At 33.8% G+C, this 20,696-nt stretch overlaps 1 protein-coding gene across 1 annotated transcript in view; it reads right to left on the bottom strand.

Annotated features, from left to right (window-relative positions):
* Positions 1 to 20,696, bottom strand: part of LOC129753580 (transcription factor SPT20 homolog) — a 541,529-nt gene that overhangs the window by 11,419 nt on the left and 509,414 nt on the right. Inside the window, exons 8-9 of the mRNA XM_055749410.1 lie at positions 8,691 to 8,866; positions 802 to 967 (exon numbers count right to left, since the gene is read on the bottom strand). Coding sequence (XP_055605385.1) covers positions 802 to 967; positions 8,691 to 8,866 — 342 coding nt within the window. The remainder of the gene's footprint in view (positions 1 to 801; positions 968 to 8,690; positions 8,867 to 20,696) is intronic.

Genomic DNA, 20,696 nt, shown 5'->3' with positions numbered 1-20,696 from the left:
GGTTTTTAATTATAAAATGTTTTTCTACTGTTGGTGTTTCCAGGAATTTAATCCGGTAATGGGATTGATTTGAAGATTATAATGAAATTTTTCAGATTCCCTAGATAATTGATGGAAAACCCGGAAAACTACCAATAATTAAATTAAACAATCGAAAAAAAAACTCTTAGGGCCAATGAAAAACTTTTGATTACACTTTTCTGAAATTCTGTCACAAATGGTTGTGAATTTTTCCCATCTGTTTCCCATCAGGATAATGACGATTTCGGGTAACAAGAAGCTCGCACCGCCTCAAGGCCAATATTGGTTGCATCCAGCTCTGGAAGTGATTACCCTGATTCATGAAGAACACTGTAGAGCATCATCCCAATCTCGGTTCGTCTTCCGGTTTGCATCTTTCTTCTGGATACAGGACTAGATCCATCCGGATCCAATAGTTTGTGTGCCGATTGGATAAGCTCTGTGTGTTTCGGAAAATGTTACCCGAAATCGATTGTTGGCACAGTAGAAGAATGAGGGGGTGTGCCGTAATTCATGAAAATTGAACCATTTGAGTATGCTAAAAGATGCTAATTCGAAAACGAACACCGATCTGGGGATTAGCCTTGCTGTTAGTTTTTCTCTTGTTTTGTTTTTGCAAAGAGCTCTTCCGGAACATGAATCAGCCTATGTTCTCTATCGGGGCTTTTTTGTGCATCTGTGGTCAGTAAATCGACTTTATCCTGATGATAATCTTTCTCATCCAATAACAGTAGATTATGTCAAATGTGTTGCCATAAGACTAACGGAAGATATACTTACTTCAGCATCGGCTGCAGGTCGTTCATCACCTTGTCGAATTTGAACATCCAAAATATGCCCAACATTGCGTCCCCTATCAAAAGTAGCAGTAAGAGCAACCAGTAAGCGTTTAGTAATTTCTCCGATAGTCGTAAGGCACCAAGACACCCTATCAGTTGCAAGAAACCTGAAAGAAAAACAAAAAAAAAATCACCATTTAATTAAACGTGTCCAATTTTATCCGTTTGCATTCCCCATCCAGCTGATAGCAATCTCAATTGCAATTGCTAAATTTTCTAACGGTTGGCGCAGTGTGGCTTACATACGCAAGAGGACATACATATATTTTATCCTTATCCGCAGTAACCACCACCAGGAACCAGTCAGAAACCTGGCAGCAAGAAGACCCGGCTTTAATGGAAATTTATGGCAAAAGGCAGTGCGTGGCATCAACTGGACCGACCAGCATCCCGAACCAGCCTGAGCATGGCATAATAATAACAACAGCTGATAAAATGTGCGAATGAACCCGACAACCCGATGCGGCGGGGGAGGTGTTAACATACAGGAAATCTCAACTTAGCTTGCTAGTATGGGAAAAGCACTGCTGGTTTGGATCTACGCAGGATGATATGATTGCGTATTAAAAGCTTTTGTTTCGAAACTTAAGAAATTTTCAGATAGTAGGTACTTATTTATGCAATCTTCAAACCAACCAAAAACCAAACATGCTAAAAATATTCTCTATTGACTTTCTACTAGTTAAAACTCATGATACACCATGCCAAAGATAGCCAGATTTTTTGGTAAAATCTGAGCATTTGATTTTTAAATTGTCGAGCAAAATCCGGAAAATATCCAAGAAAATTTGGTCAAAACCTAAGAATTAACTCATAAAAAAAACAAGAAAAAAAAATTTCAAAAACATTTTTTTAATAAACATTTATCAGCAGATTTTCAGCAACTTTCAAAAAACTTTTCATGATTATTTTTATGAAACTTGCTCAAGAAATTTTCGTTTTGGACACAGAAATAAAAAAAAAATAACCACACAATTTGTTTTTTAAGTTTGATTTGGGAATACACCCGGGCAAAATCCGGGCTTTTCCAATGAAATCCGGACAATTTCCAAATTTAATATTAAATTTCCGATCAAACCCGGATAAAACCGGGCAGTCTAAAAACCTCAACAATGCCTCTATATCAGATAAGATTTTGTTGCTATCTACAAACGTTTCCCGATCAGAAACAAAACAACAAAATTATATCAAGATGAGATAATTTGATACTCATTTTTTCTATTAAAATGAGTTATAAATTTAGTACTCGTAGGATGCTGAATTATCTCAACCTATATCGAAAAAACTTATACGATCATAGCTCAATTATATTAGTTTTTGATATGCTCATATCACAATTGTATCTCATGCAGATAGCAAAGTTCGATATTGACCTGAACAAAACCTTACATTATCATAACTTAACTTTAACATCCTTGTTAATGTTTCGGGAAAAAATTCTAGTGCAATGTCAATAACCCGATCAGGAGATCATATCAAAATTGTTACACAAACCCATCTCAACGAGATATTTTATTAATTTATTCAGATATAGCTTGGATATCAATATCTTCGTTTTGGTCGTTTCGGAAAAACTGACTATATCTCTTTTGATACAACCAGTTGTTTTTTTTCTGAAGGGCAAGCAAATGCTTCGAAAACTTTTAGTGGAAGCTTGAAAGTCATATTCAACTGCACCAGGCATGGTTCTGTGCTAGCGAGCGAGCCTCTCAACCTACAGGCAAGGTTTCCGAAAAAAACTCTGTGTTTTGACGAAAAAAATTTCTGACTTTCTGTGATTTTTCTCAAAAATTCTGTGACGATTTTCTGTGATGCTTTTCCATTAATTTCATTAAAAAGTCATGTGAAATTGCGTCTTTTTTTACATTTTACTTGAGAAAAATCAATAAACATTATCAATTGTATCATATTTCTCCAATTCAAAGATAATTATCCAAAATTAGAATTAACATAAAAAAAATTGATTTTGATAAAACGTTCAAAATTTTAAAATTCTGTGAAATCTGTGAATATTCCCGAAATTCTGTGTTCTGTGACACAGATTCTGTGATGAAATTTGGCTCAAAATTCTGTAAAATTATAGATTTTTCTGTGATTTCGGCAACCTTGCCTACAGGTCGAGGTTCGTATCTCCTGGCTGAAACCTAAACTTTTTAAGAATTGTTCAAGTTGGAAACGATGAATGAAAGTTTGAGTACAAGTCAGGGGGTAGTTCAACATATTTCATACAAGTGAATGCGCAAAATATAAACATTGCACACAATCTTGCATGCAAGAATCATATTATTGTATTTTTGGTGGTCTGAATCGTATCTGATTAACATAGAATCTTGATATAATACTATCAGGGGTGATATCATTCAGTTATGCTTGCACAATGCAGGCAGAATTTTCCCGTTTATTTGGATAACGTGCTGCTATTAAGCCTACACCTTTTCTGATCTCATCTTGATATAATTTAGTTTCTCTCTTCTGATCGGGTGAGCAACAATTTTGATAAGTTCTCCTGATCGAGTGTAAGACAAATATTGTATACAAACTTTCATGCAAGACTCATATTTTTGCATGTTTGGTGGTCTAAATCCTATCTATCCTATCCTATCTGTAAAAATTCCCTTGAGAAAGACCCCAAAAAATGGTCGAAACGTTGATATTTCAAATAAAAAGTTGTTTGATTGAATAGATCGTGAAAAGCCAAAAAAATTAATTATATAACAATTTGAAACAAATTCTTTATGGTTGAAGAGGAATTCCATCCTAGAATTAGGCTACTAGACTAGGGCCGTAGGAAGAACCGACTTATGGAAGGGGGGAGTGGTTGATTTTTTCTATGATTTGTTTTGCTCAATCAATGTGTCATTAAAGAAAAACTTCAAAACATTATTTTTGTAACTATGTATATGAATATTATTTTTTGAGTACTTTTACATTGAACTATTAAATCGTAACTTTAGAAAATACGTCCTGAAATCTTAAAAAACGGTTAGCTAAATTTTTATTTTGAAACCTTAAGTAACAAAACATGGAATTCACTTTTATCGATGGTTAAAATCTATAAATTTCTTCAAGAGTCTGTTGGGTTAGGCTTATTTGAATTGAGTTTAAAATAAGTTTTTTAGCAAAGCTTTCAAAGTCATACTCATGTTCAAATAAAATAAACTCAATCAGCCCAACTCTTGATCAAATTAAAAAATGTTTACCATATCGATGATAATAGATCAAATTTTCTTATCAACATTCATACCTGTTTGAACGTAACAACCCGCCAACATGCTCTTATTGTGGTTTCTCTTTAAATGTGCAACATATTCTCACAGACTGTAAAGGTTACCAGGACATTCGGAAAAAAATCATAACAGGAACTATTTAGGAAGTTTTGATCAACGATACGGAGAAAGAAAAAAATGTGATAAAATTTGTAAAAGAGGCAAAATTGTTTGAACTTATTTAGTTTGTTAGTACATCTTTGTAAACCAATTGTAAAAGACACGAATATCCTAGGAGTTGTAAAGTGTCTCTAATAAACTAAACAATAATAATACTTAAAACATGAATCAAATTTAAAATTTGAGATTGAAATCTGACTTTTCCAAAAACTTCAATATAAATAATGTTAAACAATACACAAAAAAAAATTAGAATTTTGTGCCATGATTTAGATGAAGTTAGCTACATGTTTCATTATCGGCAAATATTTTTCATTAAAATTCAAGTCTATAATGATAAACCTCTGCAAAATTAGATTTTTTGCATAGAACAAAACTTCTAAACTTTAAAATAAACTTAAATTCTACATTATTTTTGTGATTTTCAGCTGAATTGTGTGTACGAACTTACTTTGATTAAATATTTGAAATTTTGAAATTGAATTAACAAACAAATTCAGAAGTTTGTGATCTCTTAAATTCCTCAATAAAATAGTCAATTTGATATTTTTATCTTGATTGTAAAACTCATTTATTTACGAGGTAAATCATATTCTGAATTTTAATCCTGCATTCTGAATCTAAATGTTGCACCTGGATTCAATTCAAGAATTTTCAATTTGTTTTGAAAATTTCAATACGCTTACTGAAATGTTCAAAAATGTTCGAATCTTAATTTCAGATCAGAATTTTTCAAGCTATGTTTCTCGGTCCACATTCATGAATCTTTAATTTAAATTCTGTAGTTGTGGGTTCTAATCTGAATTCATTATTGCAATAATGTATTTATTTCAAATCTGAATTTAGAATCAGAATTAAAATAAGAATAAAATATGGTGGGGGTGTTTAACTCCAAAAACCTCCGTTCCAACGGTCATGTGATAGACGATATACCTATATTGACAAATAGACAATCATGAGTCAGGCTGAAACAAATATCAATTTCTTCTTTTGGCATTCCCCTTTCGAAATTTCCAAAAAAATCCGCTTACGAGTGACAAAAAAAGGATTGGAAAATTGTTCCGTCCCAATTTGGGAAAATGAAAAAAAAAAATGCATCGACCGATAATAGAACTCGAGCCCTCCGCGTCTACTTTCCGTTACCTCACCAAAACTCCAACTCATCAGTTGATTTACTCCAAGCTATAGTTCCATAGTTGAGAATTCTTTTCTTTAAGCAGGTCAAGAGAAGGAAGAAAGAGACTAGATTCTAGATTCAAGATTCTAGATTCTAGATTCTAGGTTATAGGTTCTAGATTCTAGATGCTAGATTCTAGGTTCTAGATTCTAGCTTCTAGATTCGAGATTCTAGATTCTAGATTCTAGATTCTAGATTCTAGATTCTAGATTCTAGATTCTAGATTCTAGATTCTAGATTTTAGATTCTAGATTCTAGATTCTAGATTCTAGATTCTAGATTCTAGATTCTAGATTCTAGATTCTAGATTCTAGATTCTAGATTCTAGATTCTAGTTTCTAGATTTTAGATTCTAGATCCTAGATTTTAGATTCTAGATTCAGGAATATAGATTCTGTATTCTGGATTCTAGATTATTGATTCTAGGCTCTAGGTTCTATATTCTAGATACAAGATTCTTGTACTAGATTCAAGATTCTTGCATCTAGGTTCAAGGTTCTAGATTCTGGATTCTAGATTTTAGATTTTAGATTCTAGATTTAGATTCTAGATTCAAAATTCTTGCTTCTAGGTTCAATATTCTAGATTCTAGATTCTTGATTCTTGGTTCTAGATTCTTGATTCTAGATTCTGGATTTTAGTTTCTGGGTTCTAGATTCTAGATTTTAGATTCCAGATTCTAGATTCAAGATTCTAGATTCCAGATTCCAGATTGCAGATTCCAGATTCTAGATTCCAGATTCCAGATTCCAGATTCCAGCTTCTATTTTCGAGCTTCCAGATTCAAGATTCTAGGCTCTAGATTCTTGATTATTCTAGATTCTAAATTCTAGATTCTTGATTCTAGATTCTGGTTTCTAGATTCTAGATTCTGGATTCTCGATTCTAGATTCTAGATGCTAGATTTTAGATTCTAGATTGGGATACAAGATTCAAGATTCTATATTCCAAATTCTTGCTTCTAGTTTCAAGATTCTAGATTCTGGATTCTGGATTCTAGATTCTTGATTCTAGATTCAAGATTCTAGATTCAATGTTCTAGATTCAAGTTGTAGATTCTAGATGCTAGATGCTAAATTATAAATTCAGGATTATAGATTCTAGATTCTAGATTGAAGATCCTAGATTATAGATTTTAGATTTTGGATTCAAAATACAAGATTTTAGTTCTAGATTCAAGATTCTTGCTTCTATTTTCAAGATTCTTAAAATTATTTCCTGTAAAATTACGCAAATGTCCTGTAACAAAAAGGAGCAGGACATTTACCGTAATTTTACAGGTCGAAAACATGATTATGTGACATTTAATTGTTAGTGTACAACTTTTTTACAGGACATTTGCTGTAATAATAAATGAATCTTCGTTAACTTTCAGCGAAAACAATTTAAAATTACAGGTTTTGTTAATTACAGGTGGTTTATTTTAAAGGTTGCAGTTTTCAGTGCCACGTAATAGTCAAAAATTTTTCTGTGTAGATTCTTGATTCTGAAGCTTAGACACAGGGACAGTAACAATGGCGTGTATCTCAAAAATCATTCGTTTGATCTAAATACTCTCTATGAAAATCTTATGATAATTCTTGAAAAAATTTCAAAAAAAAATATTTATCGTTTTTTTGTAAGAAAAATTCCTTATTTCCTCTTTTACCTCCCATCGGCCGGCGCACACTTTTTTCAGTTATTATATTGATCGGTTTTTCAAACTTATACTTCGTCTAATGTGTATTTTAGGTGGCTACATCCTCTTCCCTCAATTTCTGCTATATTTTGATCCAATACTTCTCTTTTAAAAGAAACTGAGGGTAATTTAGTGGATACTGCTGTTTCGAAATTTTTAAAGCTTGATTATTTTTTAGCCACTCAAAAGCGTTTTCAATGGAATTTCTGCTGGCAAAATCTGACAATAACGAAGTAAGACCATCATGTGGTTGAACTTCAAATTGTTGTTTTTTTTTTCACAGGAGCAGTATTTTGACAAATCATTATATTTTATACAAAACAACCAGCAAATACATACTTTAATATGCATGGGACTCTGCCACGGGCATACATGGTATAGGATTCATACGCTGGAATTTGGTTGAAATAGGGTTTTCCATAAGTTTTGAACCAGAAATCATATGTTCATCAGAAATCATATGTAGCATTGCCTCGTTATCGGCTATTCAGCTTACAAGCTCTGGAACTGTAAAAAAATGTTATTTGAGGTCAGGTTCGAATGACTCATAACATAGGAACATTTTCAGCTTATCGGAGAAAATATTTTGGACATCTCAGCGATCTCAGCTTAGTTTTTCGCTTATTCAAAATTAGAAATGCTGGTATGAGACTTGATTTCCCTTATGACCCTTAACCGCAGTTGCCGATCAAGTGCTTCACTCCAATGCTTGATTTGAACCATGTCGCCGACCGTGGATGATAGCGTTTCAGTCTTCTAAGCCAGATGTCATGAGATCGAGTCTCGGTCACGGCATACATAGTACTCTTTCTGTGGGCTGGTGGTAGCATTAGTAAGATGCTAGCCATTATATCCTTGAAAGATGTACGCTTTACTCTTAAGTAGAGTTCTGATCTCTTAAAAGAAACATGAAGTTTCACTGAGATCCTATATGTGTGTGTTCGTTTTTAAACCACTCACACGCATTAATTCTTTGAATTCTTTCGGTTTTGTCAGCTATCATTTTGATAATGAGGGATTTTGAAGGAAACTGTGCAAAATATTTTTTTTTCTTTTTCTCTTACATCGTTAATATCTCAAAAACATGTAAATTAAAAATAGGTATAATAGTACTTTTTACAGGCAGCAAAATGCTGTCAAAATTTTGAATGTCCAATTACTAATAAACAAGTTATTAACATAAGAAAGTGTCCCATTTCTGAAAGAACTAAGCTTTAGATTCTAGATCCTAGATTCTCAATCCGAGATTCCAGGTTCTAGATTCTTGTTTCGAAATTCTAGATTCTGGATTATAGAATATAGATTCAAGATTCTAGATTCCAAATTCTTGATTCTGGATTCTTGTTTCAAGATTTGAGATGCAAAATTGAATACCACTTGTTTTTCTTGAAGTTTGGTTCATCGACACTGTCTATATTTGAACTTATTCGATTCTAAGCGCAAAAGCTCCTCCATTTTGTCGAAGTGGACAATTTGACCAGTGTCCAGGAAATCGTCAACTCATCTGCTCATAGTGTATTACACGTGTACTGTAGACAGGAACACATCCCCTAGGTGCTAGCTAACCTAAATGAAACGCTCCCACTCACCTGATTGCACCAGCAGCGCCAGGTACGCGTAGATGAAGCTCGGCTGCGTCAGACTCAACCCGTTCACCAGCAGGCGCTTGTAGTCGGAGAGTAGAATTTTGCCCGCAACTCCGCAGAATACAATTACCGCCATCAAGAGCACAGCGTTGCACGTGTAGATCCACAATCTGTAGTACCTGTGAAGGAGACGAAGCAAAAAGTGAGGTTAGGAAAAACGGTTTTTTTCCAAAAAAATGAGGTGTGTTTTTGAAATTTTCCAAGGAACAGGGCAGAAAGCAGGTGGGGTTCGTTGCCTTTTTTCCCAACCATCATGGGACCGGATTGCGTAGCAAAATTTCCAGCAGACTACGACGGGTAGTTTCCATGCGTTTATTTTTGTGTATGTGTGTGTGTGTGTTTTAATGCCCCCCGGCCATCATACCACGAGTGCGGGTGGACGGAATTGTTTCGGAATAAATTTAACAGCTTAATTGCTTTGATTGTCGGTACCTTCATTTATGCAGGGCGAGGTGCTTCTTTCCACTTCACACCGAAAGTCGGTGGTCCAGCTCAAAATGGGAACATGATTGTTGAACTCGTTATTGTGGAATATTTTTAGCAGATATAATTGAATTATTATTTCCAATTATCCGGTAGCCCACCAACCATTTCCAACCCACTTTGTATTACTTTGTCTGTGAGGTAAGCTATTTACGTACCTTTGCAACTACCACATGGAAAACCATTTTTCATGGCGTTGCATGGAAAAGTTGGTAATTTATTGTGTAAGTGTAAAGTTGAGGCAATAAGTGAACGGTTACGGCGAAAGTGCACCTGTACGGAAGCGTTTTTCCCCAAATTATTATAAATGCAGTTTAATTTCGGTCACTGAAATTAATGTAAATGTCAAATGTACATTCGATAAGTGAGTTTCCCATAGTTTAACCGGAGCAGATGGGTTTGAAAACTAACGAAAGCTACTGTACTTATGTAAGTCCTATACAGATGAAAACCGTTTTCCTAAGCATTCGAAAAATCTGATCATGATAGGTCATGATCGAATTTCGAAAACCGACCATATACATTTAGTAGATTGACCCAAAAAACTGACCTGTGCAAAATTTCAGCTCAATCGGACTTGATTTAGGGGTGCCATAAAGTTTCGGTGGTTTGACCCTCAAAAATCAACGAAGGGTGGACCAAAAGAAATCGAAAAAAGTAAAAATCTTAATTTTTATACCAAATGCCTTAAATTGCATATAACCTTAAAATGCGGGTTGATCTCGAAAAAAATTGATGGTCAAAAATTGAAAGCAGGGACAATCTGGAAAGTTAAGATTTCAATTTCGATGCCGTATGACCTAAAAACGCATAAAACGTCGTGATCTGAAATTATAAAAAATAAGATTACAACTTCTTCTGGCATCATTGAAGAAAGTAACTGAATATTGGATATTGAATATTTTAATTCATTCAACAACTTTGTTGAAGACTGCGAAATGATTTGACTAACGGTTTTGAAAATATCAATGATACAATTTTGTTTAATTTTTCTTCAAAATTTCGACAAAATTCCCTTTTTCAGCAGCTTTGGAAAAAACAAAACTTACATAACTTTTTTTTTCTCAGAATTCAAAATTACTAGCGGTTTTTGGGAAAGTTGATTATTGAGTCAATGAGAATTTGTGTTTTACAGTTTCGTTAAAAAAGTAATCAAATTGAATAATTAATTTTTTACCTATTTTTAAAAGTGATCTCGAAAATTAGAGCTGACAAGAAAATTTAATGATTGTGTTATGTGTGATGCTATTCTCAGAAATTTCATAGGCAAATCATACCAAACATTGATCAAATTGAGTCCTTGAACTTGAATATTAGCATTACCAAAGTTATAAGATTTTCATGATTCAGCCTTGAAAGCCTATCCCAAAGGTATCTCAATGAAATTAATAAAATTTATGTAATCTGTAAAAATTTTCTAGAATCGAAAATGTAAACTGTAGCATTGACAAACCTGGTTAAAAATCCGTGAAAGTAAACATTTTTCTTCATTTTGAAACCTTGCTCAACATCTCAATGCAATGTTTTCATACGGAACTTCAAATTGAAAAGAAAAACGCCGTTTATAGAAAAATAAATTGAGGCTTCACGACACAATTTAAATAAATTGTGGAAAAACTTTTCGAAAATGCGCACAGAAATTAATCGCTATGGTTAAGCTCCATGAAACTTTTAAAGGAGAATGATGATGGAAAATGCCATCGCATTGGTTCGAAAGAAAAAGGGTTTTTCTCAAAACTTTTTACGAACCATAGTCTAAATTTTTAGTTTTTAATTAATAAAAGGGAAGCAAATGATGTTTTTTTTTTTTAAAAAAAGGAATATTCACTGAACATTTAAGATAAATAAAAACATTTCAATTATTGTAAAATGATCAAGATTTATGAAAGAACCTATTCCATTTCGGCTGGTTTAATCACCTTCAATTATATAATATGCTTATACAAGCACATGAATTCGTTTTATTTATTCTTTTACAGTTTTTTGTTGTCAACAACTTATCGTTATAAAATATTACGTAAAGCCCTGCCAACTATTATTACCTAAATTTTATTTTAATGCGGCCCGGCCAAAGAATTTCAAATTAAAAGTGGCCCGATGCTACAAAAGGTTGCTCACCCCTGCTTTAATGCATAAAATCCTAATATCTCGAAAACGCGAGAATATTTTTAAGTGATGTATTCTAGAGATTAAAAGAAATTAGCCCATGGTATTTTAATTACGATATTTCAATGATTGTGTGAGAGATCAAACAAATGTGGAAAAATTTCAAAAATCTAATTTATTAATTTTTTAGATAAAAGTAGTTTTTGGAAACTCGCTGATTTCTTCAGAGTTGCAAATTCTAAATTTTTTTAAATCTCAATCAATTACAAAAACCTTCCCAATTTCCAAGGTTTTGAAGAAATAAGCAAAACCGCTTTGAAATAAACTAAGAATTTCGAAAATTGTTTTTCAAATTTTATGGGCCATAACTTTTATAATACTCAAAATAACGACTTCAAACCTGTTGAGTTTTGTTATTCGAAATAAAATGTTGCAAAATGCAATTCTCATTTCAAAAAGTCGTTCATTAAAGGGTTAAAAAAACTTGTTTTAAACCAGTCAGAACCCGGGGAATTTAATTTATTAAAAAATATTTTTTTTGCCAAATAATACGTTAGAAATGTAGAAAACCATACTATTTATCTTGTTCATTTTATCTTCTTTATATATAAAAATGGATGTTTGTCTGTTTGTCTGTTCCCTACAGACTCAGAAACTACTGAACCGATCATCTTCAAAGTAGGCGTCTGAGGGTTTTTGGGACCGGAGATTTTTTCTATTATAGTTAAAAATTCCTTCGACTTAAGGGAGGGGGGCTCCCATACAAAATTATATAAAATATGACACAATTCAAACGACTTATAAAGTAGTTTTAGTCAAATTTCCCACACAAACGTATTTTGACATTATTAAATGATCTATGATGGTGCGATTTCTAAGCGTTTACCGTTTTTGTAAAGGGGGCTCTTATACAAAATTTTCAAAAATATGATTAAATTCGAACAATTATCGAACAAATTTAGTCCAAAATTGATGAATATTAGCGTTTCAACATGATGAGATGATTTATTGATTTGGCTAACAGATTTTGATCTAACTATTTGATATGTTGTATTGAAAGACTATTTCTATTTAGATAATGAGAGCACGTATCTATGAATATCTATAGAAATGAATGTTTTTCTCTCTGTTGTCTGTTCCCTATAGACTCGAAAACTACTGAACCAATCAAGTTGAAATTTTGTATGTAAGAATCGGAGATGGTTTCTATGATACTTTCAAACCGCTTCGAATTAAAGGAGGGGGGTGGGGGCTCTTATAAAAAATCAATAAAAGTATGACACATTCCGAACAATTTCCGGAAACTACTAAACCGATCAACGTGAAATTCGGTGTGTAGCCGTTTTGAATACCGGTTATAGTTACATTCATAATGCTTTCAAACCTCTCAAAATAAAGGGATGGGGGGGGGGGGGGGGGGGGGTGGTGGGTTTTTGCTTTCATACAAAGTTAATGGAAATGTGACACAATTCACAATTTTCGGGAAATACTGAATCAATAAACGTGAACATTGATGAGTAACCGTTTTAAAGACCGAAAACAGTTTCTATGATTCCTTCAAACTCCTCCATGTCCAAAAAGTGGGGGTTCCCATAGAAATTGCCAAAAATATTATAACATCATTGATAGATTTTTTGTTACAAAATGATAAACATTTGCGTTTTGACATAATTGACGATGATTTATTGAATTGATATTATGTGTATAGCACTAAACCGAATAGCGACAGTAGGACTAGCGACGCTTTTTTACTAGCGAAATTCCTGTCATTCACAGGTTTGTTTTTTTTTCAGTCCAGTAGGCGATTTCGATGTAGTACTCGAACATTGTTTATGTTATTTACTGTACATTTTCCTTAGGCGATCAATCGCATGCTCCAAGTCTCCCTGGAAACTCGCGCTGCGTCGCTATTATTTTCGACGTCGCGACGTATGCGACGTGTCGCTAGTAGGCAAAGCTGCTATGATTATTAGCGCTTATATTTTGAATTTTTTCTGCATGCATAATATATTGTATTGATAGACGCTTCCTATTTCAAAGAATGAAGATTCTCATATTCGATAAATGTACACTGGATTCTTTTTTTTAACGATCTTATTTTACACGGTTTTATTTTAAATGACTTTTTTTAAACGATTTTCTCGAAATAAGACGATTTTTGAACATGTCAAAAACAGGATCTACACATTCCCGCTTTTTATCCGAACCACTCTTGGGTGGTAAATGGATTCGGACGTTGCTTCCCGACGGAAACATTTGCCGGAATGGCCACTTAGAGACTCTGCGGAAGTTCCGGAACAACCGTGGAAAAAACCCAAAACAAAGCAATTCAAAACAAATCTTTGAGCTTCCCGGTTTCACTCAAATCACTTCAGAATGGTCTACCTGGTTGGAAATGATCGATTTACAGTCCAAGTTGGCCACTTTACTCAAAATGAGCGATGAATTTTGCCCGGTTGTTTCGAACTTTTTTTACACGATTTCTTTTTTTGCACGAACACAACAATCGTTTAAAAAAAGAATCCAGTGTATAACAAAATCAATGTCTGAGTTTTATTTTATAAAGTTTGGCACACTTTTTGTTATGCAAATTTGCCTGTTTTTAGAAATTTCTTCCGCTTAAACAAGGGGCGATTTTGTTTTCATATTTATAGGGATTATTTATTGTATTGATGATCCCTCTTATTGTGACTCCTTCAACCTTCAAACATTCAAGTTACGTTTAGACTAACGTTGCCAGAATTTTTTCCACTCCCATCCGGGCCTAGCAATTCCGGGCATTTTTTCAAAAAAATCTGGCAAAATCCGGGCATGGATTTCAATTTTTCAAATTCAAAAACCTGGCAAAAACCGGGCAAAATTTAGGTGTAATTATACATAAAAGCAAAGAAACAATGCAAAAAAAATTGAAATTAATATTTTATTAATGTAATTGCAGACTTCCAAAAACTTTTTGGAACACTTTAATATTCGAAGGTTTATAGAAGTAAATCAGCGAAATTGTTTGAAACAACCGTTGAAAATGTCCATACCGTTAATCGATTTTGCTGAAACTTACTCAAAAACTTTGTTTTTTTTTGGTTTCTTTGTGAAAATTGTGAAAAAATCCGGGCAATATCCGGACTTTTTTCACGATATCCGGGCAACCGGGCCGGACCGGACTTTATCGAAATTTTGCATCAAATATCCGGGCAAACCCGGATAAAACCGGGCAATCTGGCTAGCTTAGTTTAGACTCAAGACAATCTAGAAGCTCAAATGCCATGAAAAATAGTTCCCTTTTGAATAATGTTGAAATTTTATTTAAATTGAATTGAATTAAAATAATTTTAATCAATTTGATTTTTTCCATGGAAGGGGTAGCAAAGCACACCGGATCAGCTAGTCTCATATAATTAAGAAGTAATGGGCAATGAAATAAAGTGGCTCATACTACCCCACTTTCCTCTACACTTTTTCTGTCACCTACGCGTAAATCTAAAGAAATTTTTACGTTGGTGTTTCCAAGTACAGGAGCAGCAGTTCTAACAATGCTTTACCTTTTTTAAAAGAATACCATTGAAAATTGGAAGTTCAAATCTTTTCGAACTAATTCAAAGGTAGGCGCTCAGCGTTTTTTATTCGTATTTTTATATTCGGGACACTTTTATAATTCAAAGAACTTTTATTTCTAACAATTCAAGATTTTTTCAATCATTGGAATAACAAAACTAAAAGCTTGACAAAGATTATTATTGTAATCAGTATCGGAACAACTCTTCGTAACGCCTTTAAATTTGTTAGTACCGTGTTGATGGTATCATTTATTATTGTAGGAAAAAATGGAGAATTCTGTCTGAAAAATCAACTTTACCAGGAATACATAACTACTTATTTACTGTACAGTCTCACTCAAATCAGTGACACTTTAAGGCACAGAACTATCTTGAAGAGGTTTCTTATTAGTTATCAAAGTTTTCTCTTATTGTGGGTAAAAAACACATAAATGAAAATGAGTTACCGAAGTTATCCATAGCTAAATTTTATAGGAAATTGCAGAGATATGCTAAAGCTAACGTTTATCGGCCATTTTCGGAAATTCGGAAACCATAATTTTTTCACTGCACTTAAGTCTAGTCAGGAAATTCTCAGAGGGTCATGTACTTAAAATTGGAACCTGGCGATTCCTCTCAATACAAAAGAGGCTTCTCGTTTATTCTGGTTCGATTTGTTGGACCATCCATCCATCCAAGACTAATATCAATTGCTTGGTTAAAACACACATAAACATAAAGTAACATAAACATAAAATGACATAAAACAACAATAAAAAAAAATAGAAAACTGTAATTCGTAATCAAACGCTCGCGGATTTATTCCAGTCACATAATTTTTTTTTTTTGATTAATTCAAATTTGACTTTATCAGATAATTTTTGCATTATATATCGGAAATTTCAGAAATTCTGCCATTTTCGTACTTATAGCTAAATTTCCATTTTTTTCGGATTTCTCACAACTGCCGGCAAATAACACCCAGAATTTGAGCACATCAATGCAGTTATGCAACATAATTTTATTATAATGGTTTTTTATTGGAATTCGATAAAAAATATCACGCCCACAAACTTTTAACACAAAGCCGTCCCCACTTACCCCAGGTAAAGTTTTGAGACAAAATTTCAGTGTTTTGTAAAAAATCTCTTTTCATAATTTATAACCGCCTTTTATATTCCTAAATTGTTATTTCGAATGTAAAGATTGTACCAATGTAGAGTGTGTCGTCAAGAACCAGCTAGTTTACGAGAAATTGGCAATCGCAAAAGATGCTCGCCAACTCGACATCGTAGTTAAAAATAGAAATTTAACGAAAAGTCGCTCTAAACATCCGATATTGTCGGAATCGTATTTTTTTACTATTATTGGATAGATTGAAGGTAAATTTAACAGTTGTTTTATGAACGTAAAGCTTTAAGTCTTTATTTAGTGTCAAATGGAAACTCGTAAAACTGATGAAGGTGACAAAACAGTTTGGATGATGAGTAAGCCAAATTTTGAGGTCAACCCCAGCTTGTTAAAACTTATAATTTTCTACAAATCTGTTGAAATTTGTTAAAGTTGATGTAGATTAAATTTGTAGTATCAATTTGCCACTCTAAAACTTCAGTCAAGTGACGAATCTTCAATTTCTTGAGGAATTGTTACTCAAATTTATCAGCTATTAGCAACACTTGTGGTAAAAATTTCCAATTCGTGAAAGTGGCAAGTAATGGTTCATAATTGACTTCACTTACAATAAAACCAACCACCACTATGTAAAATTTACGACTGCAAATTCACTACCCATAATGGCCGGTATGGCTATTGGTTATTGACCCAACACCATCACCATCATTAGATTGCATGCATAGCTCAATAAAAGTGCCATTTTCCATCAGCAGCATTAAATTTTCCTTTCAAGATACTGACCCTCTCATCGACATGTACATACCTACATAAAATCATAAAAGGGGTAAACTGACACGACGACGTTACTACCTACTACATGGTGCTAAAGTTTCCACCCGGTTGTCCTGCTCTTTTCCACTATTTTATGATCTCTTGTTTTGTAGTCTTGCAGCCCTTAGGACGAACTACTGTTGTGCCTGTTCTGGTTGAGATGTATGGTTTATTTGTTCAATGAAACCGGAGCCAGATCCAAGTGGATTCTGTGGATCAGATTATGATGATGATGCCCATGAGCCAACATTTTTACGATAGGTTATAGCTCAAAGGTTGTTGATCCTCGGTGAACTTTGAAACCTTGAAAAGTCTTATTTACCATTGGTTGAGCAAGAAGATTTACCCACTTTGGACTGCCAACAGCTAGAGGGTGTCCCATTATGTCTGAGCACAATTGAAAATTAACAGTTTAATATGAACACAATTTAGAAGCAAATTATTTTTTTCTTCACTTCCATGTTATCTATACCTATCTGTATTCCTTAACAGTGAATCAATAAATAATGAGATTCCAACGAATTGTAGGCTAGTAATCGAATTTGTTGTCAAACACTTCTCATTTAGCACATATTGATTTGCGCTGATTTTGGGCACTTTTCCAGTCTTTTGCGAAGTTTTCACTAGAATCTGCTGGCCTCACATGTTTTTTTTCAAATACGATTTGGTAAGGGCTGAAAAAGTTAGAATCTGTCTCGCTTTAGGATTATTTGGCAGAATGCAGAATGAGGAGGGGGGGGGGGGGGGGGGTGTCAACGTTTTTGGTCACATCTTGAACGGAGGCAGTTTTTTTTACTGGCGTAAGCACGCATAGCTTTCCGGTCCAAAGTTTTGTCCACCGGACCCGGATTCCAGTCAGATTTTTTATGTCCACGAAGCTGCTTTGCTCTTCATACTTCCAAATCGAATTTTGGACCGCTCCAATGCTTACTTTTTCCATTTTTGCCAACTGACTTAGCGAAATGTTGGGGATAGCCTACACCATTTTTGCACGATATTTTAGCGCTTTTCCGGCGAAATACTTCTCTTTTTCACGAAAACTATGAAAAGTGAAGCTACACGGTACACAGATTTTTAAGTTGAACTGTAAACAAGAACACACAGAAGGAATCTTCTATTAAAACGTCTTCCGTTATGAACAAGGTTGTTTTAATAGGACACCCTATAAGTTCAAATTGCATCTCAAGTTCTGTGGTTATGATCTAGATTCTAAGTTCATCAGTGTTCTAAGTGCAATATTGATTTCAAATTGATGATTTCAAAAATACGATTGACCATTATGAGTTCCAACTTTCAAAGTGGAATAGTAATTTTCCAATTATAAAAAAAAAAACTAAAGTGAACTGACAGTTCTCAAAATATACTATGCAACTTCTGAATTTTTCTTGATTTTTTTTGTAGACTTCTCCATAAAATCGCCTCAAATTATGACATCATTTGACAAACATACGCTTCCCTCGTGTGCCTTTTTTCCCTGGAATTCCGTTTTTCGTGCTTCAACAAATTAACAAAAAAAAAATGGAAACAAACCATCAACTAGGGAGGGATTTTGATTCTTTGTTGTCGCATTTGGGAAGCCGCTGCTAAAAATTGCGACACGTAATGAGAACAAACACGGCACAGGATAAAAAACCGCCTTACCAGAACCCCTTTAAGCGGGCAAAATTTTTCATTTCAACTTGTATCCTTTCCGGACGAATGGGTTTGTGCTTGTGTGTGTACAGTCGTTTGTATGTTCGTGTGCCTCGGCTGATCCGGTGGGTATTGGCTATAAATATGGCGACGATGGTTTAATTAAATTTTCTCGCTGCCTGCTCCTGGGAGGCATCATTTTGGCACGTTTCCTGCGGCTTCGGCTCGGGTTGGAATTTTAAAAATTTCACTTTGAAATTGTTGGGGAGGCTAATTGAATGTAATTTCTGGTGGGGAGAATATTTATCTTTTTTATGTTCGATTCATTCGGGAAGTGTTAAATATGGGAGAAAAAATGTCCACTCCATATCGTAGAATTTTATGCGCCATCGAACACGGAACAGTATCACACGAGTTCGCCTATGAACATTGTATTCTTTTATAACTGAATTAAATTTTACTATCATGTCCAAGTTCAACAACGAAATCATACTCCCTCGAGGATATTTCCATTTGCAGATTTCCAAGATGCATGCAAAAATCTAAATTGAAAATTTCTAAACTGTACACTAGAGATAACGAGAAACTAATTTATGTTATTTTCAGCACTTCGTCATGAAATATGATTTAAACGGTAGGAGAAAATGGGATAACGTGAGTTACGGGGAAACGTGCGCTCTCTCTGATTTGTTTTGAGAAAAACTAAATCCAACTGTCAACGCCGTCGCTTTGTGTAAGCATATTTTTCTATATGTTGTTGACTTGAGTACGCATCATATGCTTCATTTATTTCTCAAGCTTAAGAAAATAAAAAAAATAATCCTTACATAATTAAACAAGCACCCGCTAATTGCATCGATGGGGAACCTAAAGGTCATAACAAAAATATGCTCATACGCTTATGATCTTAGTTTTGTCATGTTCTTTCACGTGGAAAAGGAATTTTTTTTTTTGAAACATCAATAAGTCGCACAAACGCAACCAATTTGCAAACCATAGCTTCTGGGGTATCTTGGGCCACCTATATTTTTATCCACATTCAGAACTTGAAATATGTTTTACCCATCTGTGAAGTTTTTTTTTAATGCCAAATGAAGAGTTATAAAAATATTTTTTCCATACTATTTAAAGAATTTTGCCGAAACGTTCGCGAGCCTGGTTATACGAATTACTCAATCATACCCAACTCTCTTTTTTATTTCCTCATCTAAAATTGCTTTAAAATAACTAAATGAATTATGAAGTTTCAGTTTTGGGTCAACTCATAAACTTTGCACTTTATCTATTCAATTTGGATTTGGTGGATTCCCCACGATTCCCCACACTTTTTCAAAATCCAATAATTTTTTTTTTTTACACACAGAACTTGGGGGGGTTAATTTATTCAAAAAAATAAAAAAAATGCCTAATGATAGATACCTTTAAAATGTAGAAAACCTTTCCATTTATTTTTTTCTTTTTATCTTTTATAATAAAGAAGTTCTGAAGAAAAGAAAAAAAATGGCTCATGATACCTCACACTTCCCTATATTTTGATAAGTTAAGTAAAATTGTTGATGTAAAGTGATTTTATTTTGTTTTAACCGTCATTGAACTTATAAAGTGTCAATATGACACTACAGGGTCCGGCAATTGAAGTGCTACAATGAAATAAACATATAAATTCATCAAAACAGAAACTTTTTATTTCAAATTTATTCAATTTCTCTTGAAAACAAATTACTTTCTCAAAATTCACTGGTAAAGATCGACTTGTTCGCCTTTTGAGTTTAACCACTCGCCGCAGACAGTCGAGGAACGCTTGTGAAATTCAATGTTGTTTAAGTCTAAGCCATGTATCAAGAAAGAACTGTCATTGTACCGCGAGAAATTAGTTTAGCTCAGAATTCAACTTTCGACTCCTCTAGTGAAAGGGATTTAACTTGTATGTGACGAAAAATAGTGACGCGAGATCACCGGTCAAAAATTGAAATCGGAGCTAAACTAATTTCTCACAGTACTAACACTAGTAGTTTGTACTAGCGAACTCGCGACACTATTTTTCGTCACCTACAAGTCAAACTCTTTCACTAGAGGGGTCACAAGCAAGGTTGCCGAAATCACAGAAAAATCTGAATTTCACAGAATTTTGAGCAAATTTTCACCACAGAATCTGTGTCACAGAACACAGAATTTTGAAAAATTCACAGATGTCACAGAACTTTTGAATTTTGAATGGATTTTCGAAATTATAATTTTTTTGGCCTATATA

Source organism: Uranotaenia lowii, chromosome 3, assembly GCF_029784155.1.
Source record: "Uranotaenia lowii strain MFRU-FL chromosome 3, ASM2978415v1, whole genome shotgun sequence".
Lineage (NCBI taxonomy): Eukaryota > Metazoa > Arthropoda > Insecta > Diptera > Culicidae > Uranotaenia > Uranotaenia lowii.
The sequence above is the reverse complement of the archived record's forward strand: the minus strand, read 5'-3'. Positions and strand labels throughout refer to the sequence as shown.